This window comes from Miscanthus floridulus, chromosome 9, assembly GCF_019320115.1.
Source record: "Miscanthus floridulus cultivar M001 chromosome 9, ASM1932011v1, whole genome shotgun sequence".
NCBI lineage: Eukaryota > Viridiplantae > Streptophyta > Magnoliopsida > Poales > Poaceae > Miscanthus > Miscanthus floridulus.
The window spans coordinates 116642681-116654284 of record NC_089588.1 but is presented as its reverse complement, the minus strand read 5'-3'; the positions used below and the strand labels follow the sequence as shown (position 1 = coordinate 116654284).

At 46.4% G+C, this 11604-nt stretch overlaps 1 protein-coding gene across 1 annotated transcript; it reads left to right on the top strand.

Moving 5' to 3' along the window:
• Nucleotides 1-10667: 10667 nt before the first annotated feature.
• LOC136480672 (disease resistance protein Pik-2-like) lies at nt 10668-11294 on the top strand. The gene has a single exon (XM_066478149.1). The coding sequence runs from the start codon at nt 10668-10670 to the stop codon at nt 11292-11294; it is 627 nt and encodes a 208-aa protein (XP_066334246.1).
• The last annotated feature ends 310 nt before the right edge of the window (nt 11295-11604 follow it).

Genomic DNA, 11604 nt, shown 5'->3' with positions numbered 1-11604 from the left:
AATGATGCACATCATCACTGGATTGATGATACTGACCTTGATCATTACTTCCAAGCAGATTCATAGGATGTGACTGATATTCTGGTTGTGTAGCGAAACTGGAGATGAGTGTTTCTTAACTGGCGTTGAAGGTCACGCTTTCTCTTCTTTTCTTCCATCCCTCGATGCTTGTTCTCAATTTGAATTGCCCTGTCCACCATTGTTTTGAACCATCTTGGCAGGATTCCTTCCTAGTCAGAGCTAGAATCTACAAAACCACCTTCACTTTGGCTACCCCCATAAGAAAAGGTAAAGTAGGGGACACAAAAAGGGTAGATTGCACCTCCTTCTAGATGAGCTAACTAGTATCAAGACGTTCTGACATCCCAATGATACTCTCGTGTATGTGCAGGAACAAGAAATCTAGGAATCCTCACGAGTAGAAAAACAACAGCATAGTAAAATAGTGGTACTCTCATTCTGTTAATCTAATGAAGGAGTAGCTTACACCAGTTGGAAAGCTTATCAAATCCTCCACAACTTCTTATAGAACACTTTTGCAAATTCTACAGTCTAGGTAGCCTAAAATGGTGCACAACACAAACTGCTCCAGGCTTCAAACAACACAGGTGCATCGTCTTGTGATTTTCATAATTCCATACTAACATAGCTATCAGGGTGATTGTTGTGTTTAGAGAAATATATTGAAGTCTACTATTGTCCATAATTTTCTCATGATTTCTGATCGTCCAAAATCAGAGATATAGGTCAAAGAGTGCAGACTACTCCAAAAGGCAGGATAGGGAAAATAGAAGAAAACCATAACCTAACTATTTTTTCATTAATCCTTATACCTTAGGCTTATAAGCTAAATGAAATTGTGGGAACACCCAACAAGACCATTGCAATCATTACAAAGATTCAAAACAATCATAAGCATAATGACAATTCAACAAAGCACTAAAGGTTCATAACTCAATCATTGACTCAACTTGCGATACTATCATCCTCATTGTACTAGGGGTAACAATCCTAACACTCATCTTTAGATTATGTAAGAAGGTGATGAGGGACAGTTCTAAAAGCGTATCGAATTAAAGAGTGAAGATAAGAACAAAGACTTTAAAATAAGCACCAAGGTAGTGATGAATAGCAAGGGTAGAGATATAGTAGAGAAGAAAATATCAAGGCTTATAGAGCAAGGGTTTTTGTAGAAACTTCTAAAGCATAGAACGACCAGTTTCTACTAGTCTTGTGTCCTACAGTCAGCATTGCTCTGATACAACTTTGTAGCACCCAGTTTAAAGGACAAAACCAGATACACACCATATATGAGCCCAGGAAGTCAAATCTCACATATAGCAACAAATAAAGGTAATATCAATAGACAATGCTTAATATATAACATACTTAGTATAAATAATATAACGTTAGACAGCAGACAGCGGAAAGACAACTCCGATCTTCAGATAAAGACTCTAATTCCACAGGGACAACTGACTGGTTGATCACAAGCCTAATTCCTCCAAACTCTAGCAATCTGGTACCCATCCAGGATTTTCCAAAGATTTTAAAAGTAAAGCAAGCGTAAGTACATGTCCTACTCAACAAGTATATCACGGGGTTCATGAGGCTCAAAAGGCTGACACTGGTTTAACTGCGATTAGCTTTTAATGAGTCATCTTTTAGCAATTGGGTGGCAACAAGTTTATTCACAAGCCCATATAAACACATGATCAGATAAACATGAATAATGAATAGCATAAACAATTAACCATTAATGAGCATCTTCATCATCAGTATCATCAGCGTTCATCATCTATTCCGTAAGGGTCCAAGGCCGCTTATGACCGTGAGCATGGCTGATATACCAGTTTTACACTCAGCAGAGGTTGTACACTTTCACTATGAGTCGTGATTTACCCTTTCGCCCTGAGGTTGCTAATCTCTAGACCCACTTCCACGGAAGGTCGGCAGGGTACACTATGAAGCCTTTCAAAGGTTCAGTCTAACAAGTTAGGTAAATTAGATTCACTCGACAAACAGATATAGGAACCCCCCTTCCCAAAGGCACAATAACGCGCATCCTACACAAGGGGACAGAGGTTGTTCCTATACCTGATTCGGCAAGCCATTCTTCCTACCAATAAAGGTAACCATCTAACACGCTAGAAAAGGTCCTCAGTACTGAGCTAAAGTTCAGAGCCATGTAGCCCTCACAGTTGTACTGTAAGTCCTGGATGTTCGCTTACAAATATGTCCTTAGGAGAGGAATCTAGAGCATCATAAAAATAAGCCCAATACTCTAGCCCCCTTGAACCATGTTACTAAAAAATATCTTTTAGTGTTTATTGCATATTGCATTAGTCAAGTTACAGATCATGGTCTTTAATTGAGCACTAGCAATGCTACCGAATGCAATGACCCAAAGGTATAAAGGTACAAGTACAAAAGACTAGGATATTCTTAGTGGTAGTCAAGGTAGACACATGCAGCATGAATTAAATGATTAAAGGTGTATAGGACAATAAGGAAGATCCCAAGCTATACTTGCCTTAAACTTAGATTCCTTCTTCTAGTCCAAACCTTCAAAGATCTGCTTCTTGATTCACCACATATAGCTCACCAATTGGACATGATCATACAGCACCACACAAGCATCCATGCAATCATACACAAAGCAAACAACAGATCTAAATTAGAACAGTACACCAAACGAATCTATGTCCCGCTACGAACACAGGACGCGAAATGCACTCAAATTGAAGCTATAACGAAGGAGTTAAAACAAGATATCCTTTAATAAAATAATAGATTAAATCTAACCTCGAATTTCAAAAGTTGAAAGTATATTTAACAATAGGATGAACATGTAGATTACTCAATTACAAATCTAACACAACTTGAATGGAATCAAAACTGGAGTTAAAACGAAGATTTTGTTGTCTAAATAAGACTAGTGGCAAAACTGTAAATAGATGAAAGCGTATTTTGAATCTAACCGAAGAAACTACATTTTTAAAAGAAGAAAACATATTTTGAATCTAACAGAGGGATTTTATGCTTTCTGAAAGAGAAAACGTATTCCGAATCTACTAGAAAGATACTACGCTTTTGGAATAGGAAAACATATTCTGGAAGTGCGCCATAGACTGCGGGTTATATTACGCGAAACTGCAAGGGCTCTATTGCAAATAAACCCGATGAAGGGGTATGGGCGATCTTGGACCATTGGATTGAATCTAGATGGCCCAGATTAGAAAGGAGGGGAGAGAGAGTCACTGGTCGGAGAAGAAAACCGGCGCGGCGGAGGTCCATTACCGACGGCGAGAAGCTCCCTGGAGCGCTTGGTTTGGGCCCTAGAGGCCACGGTTTGACAAGCCGAGATCACAGGGAATAAGAGAAGAAGACGACGAACTCACCTAGGGCCTTCTTGCGGTCGACGACGGATCTACGGTGTCAGGCAGCGCGGGCGACAACGACGGCAAGAGGAGTAGAAAAATAAATGCATGGGCCTTTGAGATTTATTAGGATTATTGCACATGGGCTTTGAGAGTTGGTTGGAAAATGAGATATATTATTTATTTTCAGAATTATTTAATTCATGAATAAAATAATTCTAGAAAAGTCTAGAATTGATATTTAAGCCACGAAAAAGACCCCGAGACATCCGAAAATTTGGGGAAATTTCCCAGAGACACTTTGGAACATGATGAACCCAAATAAAATATTTGGAGCTCATGAAAAGATTGTTGGGAACTTGGAACATAAAGATTAAGGTGAAGGAGGTAATAATTAAATTCCAGAAAAAGCTGAAAAATTCCTAGAGATAGATATTCGTCTCCTAAACGTATTTTAAAAAAATATATATTTTGCACATAGAAACACGAGGTACGACCGGCATGAATGCAACAAACATGTTTCTACCTTAAGATAATTTTTAATCTAATGAAAATTTATTATTTGCCCATGTTTTCATGAGCATAAAAATACAAAATTAAATCATTTTAGCTCTATTTAAGAGAAGCAAATTTTTGGGTGTTACATGTGACCGCCTCCGTTAATAAATGGGCACCGTCTTACAAAATCATTTGTGTAGTAGTGGATCCCCCAGCGGGAACCGAGTAAGGTACGTACTCCATTTAAATTTCGAGGGTGCTACCAATAACACAGCAGAGTACAAGGCCCTACTCCATGGGCTACGCACTGCAGTCACCCTTGGGGTCAGAAGACTCGACGCCTCGGGAGACTCTGAACTCGTCATCGGGCAAGTAATGAAAGCCTCAGCATGCTGCGACCACAAGATGGAAGCCTATTGTGCTGAGGTCAGAAAACTTGAGGCGAAGTTCGATGGACTCGAGCTACGCCATATTCCACGAAGGGACAACGAGGAGGCTGACTGACTCTGTAGAATCGGCTCAACCCGAGACATGCCCCCAGGCAGCGTGTTCCTCGATGAGCTTACGAGACCTTCGGCACGCTGGGAAGTTGAAACTCAACCTCCCCCCGAGCCAAGCGTACTCACCATCACCAAGGTCGCAGGCTCTAACCCAGACTTATTGCAGGAACTCATCGACTATCTACGACACGTCATCCTTCCTATCAATAGGGATGAAGCTGATTGGGTACATCGAAGAGCTAAATCCTACGTTATGAGGGATCACGAAATCCATCATAAAAGCATGAGCGGAATCTTGTAACGGTGCATACCCACGGAAGACTGGGGTAAAACTCTTGCAAGATATACACTCGGGGGCTTGTGGCCACCATGCAGCGCCAAACACCTTGGTGGATAATGCCTTTTGACAAGGGTTTTACTAGGCCACCACTGTTAAGGATGCACAACACATCATGAGGACTTCGAGGGATGTCAGTACTTTGCCAAGCAAAAAGATGACCCCTCTCAAGAACTCCAAACGATCCAGATCACGTGGCCCTTCGCCATCTGGGGACTCAACCTTGTCGGGAAACTCCCGCCAACCCCAGGGGGCTTTGATCACTTGTTTGTCATGATCGACAAGTTCACAAAGTGGATTGAGGCCAGGCCTGTAGCTACAGCTAGCTCAGAGGTGGCAGTCGAGTTCATCAAGGAGGTTATAAACCGGCATGGGGTCATGAACATGATCATCACCGACAACGGCACCCAATTCATGGGAAGCGTGTTTGTCAACTTCTAGTGACAAACAACAGATCAACGTAAGATGGGCTGCAGTGGCCCACCCGAAGACCAACGGTCAGGTAGAAAGAGCGAATGGTTGCATCCTTCGTGGCCTTAAACCCCAAATCTTTAAGAAACTAAAAAAGTTTGAGGGTAGATGGGTTCAGGAGCTTTAGCTAGTCCTATGGGGCCTATGGACCACTCCTACCAAGCCAACGGGTTTCACTCCTTTCTTCCTTATCTATGGTGTAGACGCGGTACTACCTGAGGAGACCGGCTATGCTACTCCTCGAGTCCGCGCCTATGATGAGGACACAGCAGAGGAAGCCATATAGGATTCCTTCGACAGGCTCAATGAGAACCGCAGAATGGCACTCGTCCGCTCCTGCAAGATATCAGCAATAGCCACGGCAAGTACCATAACAAGCACGTTCGTACACTAAACTTCATGCAAGGCGATGTAGTTCTGCGTTGGGTGCAAACGACCAAGGGGAAAAACAAGTTTTCACCTCCTTGGGAAGGACCGTTTATCATGGTCGAAGTGCTAAAGTCAAGAACGTACAAGCTAGGCAAACATGAAAGGTGAAGTCCACACAAACGCCTGGAACGTCGACTTGTTACGATCGGTTCTACGCATAAGAAAGCAGCCATATACTAGGGCCTAATTTACAGGTGGTGTTACCACCAACCTACAATAAATATAGTAGACTCCATCAAAAAGACAATTAGTATGCCCCTGGGCTTAAACAAAGCACCCCAGCAGATCACACTGACCTACCTGAGGCACTCTGGGGCTACACGATCAAAAAGTTTTCGATAGCATACCGTATTAGGGCAAGCCATGTCAAGGTCTCCAATCAATCACTGCGATACGTTATGCTAACCTATTATGGTGACCCCGGGGTTACAATCGACTCCACACGAAGTCATGAAGCCATTACTCAGGAAAACACAAAACATAAAGTGCAAAAAGTCTTTATTCTAAGGCTAATGTAATTTACACATCGTGAGGAGCAGAGAGGATTACATCCTCTACTCTCTCAGATTCGGCAATGGTACCTACTACGCCCCTAAACTCCATGGCTAGCGCAGCGACGTCGTCTGGTTCTTCCACTAGTGGAAACTAGATCGCCATGTCATGAAGGTCCTCGTCACTCTGGAGTGTAGCGGCCGCCAATGCCAACTGCGGCCCCACGATGAACCGCGTGCTGAATCACTTCGGTAAACCGCCCTGGGACATTGCCGAGGAGCTCCTCTATGCTCACCCCCGCCGATGAGAGCACGTCAATAAGACCACCGCACTGCCTCTAGCAAGGCAGCATGGCGGTCCCGATATTGACCCGCCCTGACTGTCGCGACGGATGAGTCAGCCGCAGCATCATCACGGTCGCGCTCCGCCTCCATCACCTGCTCGGTGAGAACGGCGTTGGCATCGTGAAGCCTCACCACCTTGCCTTGGGCTGCGCCCAGTTGCTCTCAGGGCAACTGGGAAGCATAATCGGAGCAACCACTCATCAAGACAAGACATCTTCAGAAGGGTGAATAGGGAATCTCGCTAGGAACTTACCAAGAAGTTGTGCCTGGGCTTTAGGCACGAGACAGCCGCGGCGGTGGCCGCCTCCCGCTCCGACGTAGCCATCGCTTCTTGTATGGCTTCCAACTGCGCTCTAAGATGGCTCGCTTCATCCCCGGCCATCGCGACTATCGACGGAGCTGTGGCTTCCACCGCCGTAGCACCGCCCGGTGATTTGGGAGGACTCAGCGCCGTGAAGCATAGGAAGGCCTGGAAGAACACCCAGTGAGAAGAAGTTTAAAGCCCCAAGTTCACTCGATTCGGGTTGGTTCAAGAACTTACCCGACAAAAGCAGGATGGATGGGTGGATAGCGCTCGCCCACCGCTCATCTAGAAACCCCTACCCTCGAGCTCCCCACGCTCTCCATTAGATCGGATCTAAGGGGATAGAGGCGGAAGAAGACGAAGAATTAAAGAAAGGGAGGTAAGCTCAATAGTGCGTATATAAAATTATGCCCATTTATGCCTCCCCCTTCTTTATATAAGCAGGAACCGGTCCATGGATGGCATCCCAACCGTGCACTGCTTGTTTGTGGGAAAACGAGCCACAAACACTGATGCTCTGGCTCCTGGTAAGCAAACTCACCCACAGATCCCAACGGTCCGTTCTCAATATACCCTCACCTGAGCCGGTGTAGGCGAGTGATCTGACACTCAGATCGGGTACTTGGCCCGGCTCACCCATACAACAGGTGTATGCGGTAGTGACTCATTCACTATCGACCCTACCCCTACTAGAGTCAGGGAGGTATCTCGGGGTCGCTTGTACGATACTCAAACCTCTGGCACTCAGTGTCACGTAAATCCCTCAATACCCAGAAGAGCTCGAAGTACCCTATTTCAGCGGATGTGTGCCCCTTTGTGGGAAACCGGAAAACTGGCTGGCCCATGGCTGTAACCAAAGTATGAGCTCCTGGAATCTGGAAAAGAGAGTTTTATGACGTGCCCCTGCTGGTCAGGCTTTGTCCTAGTGCTTTCTTTCAGTGATAGCGGACGTTCACTCGTTCTACCCATTACCAGCTCGAAAATTAATAAGCGCAAGTGCCAACAGCTACTCAAGCGTTCATTACTCGCCCATGGTGGTGCCTAGCCTAGGACACTGTTATAATGGCCTCAGGGCTTCGAGAAAATGTCCTCGCTCTTCCACTAATGAGGCTCACGAAAATTCGAATCACGTTACTTGATGGATCCCAAAGAAAAACGTGACGCCCTTAGTGCTCGTTAACAAACGACCTGCAACAGGTCACCCTAAAAATCAACTGGCTTAGTGACGCGCAGGCGAAGGTGGTGCACCTATCCCATCCTCATTATTGTTTTACGGCTAGGACTTAATGATGCGCAACCACTAATTACACGCCGGAATACTTCGGGAACCTACTTCTCGAGTACAGCGGTATTTTTACCCTAGCATGGCATCTACGATGTCCTAGAGGCTACGCTTCTGGTTATCGGGTACACCACCCGAACGTGATGTTAACAACGGCCCGAGGGTCACGTCCAGGAAACTATGTTTCCCGATATGTGGTGCACCACCCGAGCCAGGCACTTACAGCTGCCAAGGAACGACGTTCCTTGATGTACGGTGCACCACCGCCTCACTCGATGCTTGAAGAAGATTCTCGCTACCCGAGAAATGCTCTTGGTACTCGAGCGGCAACATACTGGCTCCCCAATACTTGGGAATATCTAGCTGCACTGCTTGAAACTTCAGCACCCGAAGATGCTCACTATGTACTCATAGTACGCAGAACTTATAGGGGAGACTGCTGACATTTCGAGGGCTTGAAGATACGTGCTAGCTTATCATTATGTCCTACTGGGGGCTACTGTCAGAGATATGGGCCAAGGGTACCTGCGCCACCCGTATATATGACCACCACCAAGCTATCAGTCCAGCAGCCGTCAAGGGGAGAGGCCCGCAAGGGCTGACGCGATCAACCAACATGGAGATCAAGGCAAACCAAGGCACAATCGCCTTCTCTAGATGATAGCTAGGATCAATCTAGTCGTAATAAACTAGGAACACAATGTGTTAGCTCGATCGCCCTCTCTGTAACCCTACCTCTCCTGCCTATATAAAGGAGGGTAGGGACCTCGGGCATGGGATCCATCTTCCACCTATTCCATCTACATCGTCACTAGGAGTAACAGCCCCTATAAATGAGCATACGAATACAAGAGCAGCCGCACCACTGGAGTAGGGATTAGCGCGCACCGCGCCCCGAACCAGAATAAATCTCTGTGTCTCGTGTGCTACCATGCGATTCCGTCTACACGATCACGTTGCTGGATATTGCCGGAGCAAAACAATCCGACACATAGAAATAGCCAGGAGCCTAGCCCTACAAATCATATGTGTAGTAGTGTAGAGCGTCTAGTGAGAATTAACGTGGAGGCTCCTCCAATTAGTAATAGTCAGATTAGTTCTAGCGCATCTTTAACTAGATGCTAGCCAACTAGGTAGCAAACCATAGCTAATTTGGACTAATTTTTTAGCCCTGCTAATAACTATTTATGTGTAGGTAAACCCCGCTTTACACGGCAGAGGCATCCCACAGAACACCTTTTTTTTCAGAAGACCCAGCCGGCCCAAACCAAAACAGCCCAGCTGGCTCAGCACAACACCCAGACATTTCCTGGACAATACGGCCATAGTACATGCATTGTTTTGGTTTAGATATCTCAGCCAGACTGAAACCCCACATTAAAAATAACATACCACAGGCACATATATATACTGGTACAAAAAGGTTAATTATGCTATGTACAGGAATCGATAGCTTTACCGGCGTGCAATCATGTTCGTCCAAAGTAGCTAGTTCATTTGAATGACGACTTGGTAGGGAAACGAATCTGTTGGGATGAACATGGGGTCCTATACTGTTGCGCACATTAATTTATATTGTATAATCCTTTTCTTTCCGAATAGTTTAACCTTACCTATGAAACGTTGGTACACTGCTAATAATAAACACAACGGCAATACGTAGAGATGTGTGCGTGCTGCCGGCCACGTGAGTACACCGTCCACACTCCTGAAGCGTAAACTACAAAAATCGACCACATGGCTTGGTACACTGGAAACGATGACGACTACCCAGTGAAGCACGTTAACGTTGCTTGTATTGTATGCCTGCCGTTTTCGTGCCTGACAAAGATCCACACTTAACGGCAAAGCCACATGCGCCGATCAATGCGCGCACATGATCATATCCATCGCATCAGAAACGTTGCAGTGCCAGCTGCGAGTGAATGCGTTATTATCAGCGAGAGACAAGCAAGCCCTGGCTTGGTGATTTCTAAGACTCTAAGAAAAACAAAAACTTTGCAAGATAGTAATACGTACATTTAATTCTTTAAAAAATACGTACATTTAAAACGAAGATGTTTTACAATTTAATAGTGCTAAATTGAAGTTGAGTATTATTACACATATGCCTAGTTCATTAAAGATGCCAATTAGCAGACACAAAGATGCTCTCAACAGTGAGTATTATAGACACAAAGACGCCAACTAGAAGACACAAAGATACTCCTCTCGCTAACGCTCGCCCGTCCGCTCGCTTGAGAGGCACTGGCGCCGCCGCGGAGCTCCTTCCCCGCGCGCGTCCGCTGGAGGCTGGACTCCTCCCCATGCGTCGCTGACTCCGCGCTTTGTGCTCCGCTGCCGGGCTCCTCCTCCCCGCGTGAGCTCAGAGATCCTCCACTGCCGGGCTGCTCCTCTCGCGAGCTCCGATATTCTCCACTGCCGAGTTCCGAAATCCGCCGCCGCCACCGAGCTTCTTCCCCTAGCTTCTGGATGGCGACGTCACCAGAGCATCTTCCGCCACCGAGTATCTGAAAAATGAGCTCGAGAGTGCGCACACGGCTCTCTGCAAGGTGGGCAAGACGCCGCCAGAACATCTGGATCGACAGGTCCGGCTGTGGGCTGGCGACGTCAGAGAGGCATCCTACGACATGGAGGACATCCTCGACTCCTTCCTCCTCGATGTCGTGGAGGGGGCCGCCCCTGCTGAGACTAAAAGCAAGAAAGGCTTGCTTAAACGTCTCAAGAAGATGGCCAAGTTGTTGAAGGAGAGCAAGGCACGCCACGACATCGCCGGCGCGATCGAGGACATGAAGAAACGACTCCAGGAGGTGTGGGACCGCCGTGAGAGGTACTCCATACCCATTGCAGTGCCTGCGCCGGCCACCAAACTGGATCCTCGACTTGTGGATATGCACAAAGAGGCAGCACAGACTATCGGCATCGAGAGGACGAGGGCGGAGCTCATAGCCATGCTTCAGTCATCGACCCACGGCCATGGAGATGCTGGCGCCTCCAGCAGCAGCAACCGGACCAAGATAGTTTCTGTGGTCGGAGCTGGTGGTCTGGGCAAGACCACTCTTGCCAAGGCGCTTTACGACGAGCTGAGTACGGGATATGGCTGTCGAGCCTTTGTTTCGGTTGGCCGCAATCCTGACCTGGTGCAAGTCTTCACCAGCATCTTCTTTGGTCTCGACGAAAAAAAGTACAAGGCCATTCGTGATGTAAAGGACCTACAACTGCTCATTGGCAATGTTAAAGATAGAAGGTTATCTTGATATGTAAATGTGCATGGCACGGTAATTGTGCGCAGGACTTGGAAGGCCGAGATCTCGGAGGTTGTATAGTTACTAAAGATAGAGTTTGTTGTACAAGGAAACCAACCGAGACCGAGATCTCAGGCCTGACTCTCCTGGCGCAGTCCCCTGTAAAAGCCACGCGAGGGGCAATTCCTCGTAACGAAATAGAACACGCAGCCGTCGTGACCTCCGCCATCAGGAGGCCGACGTTACCACCATACGCGCCTCTGAGATTTTCACATGGTACCAGAGCCTAGGTTGCCATGGCGATGAATCTAAGCGTACTGAA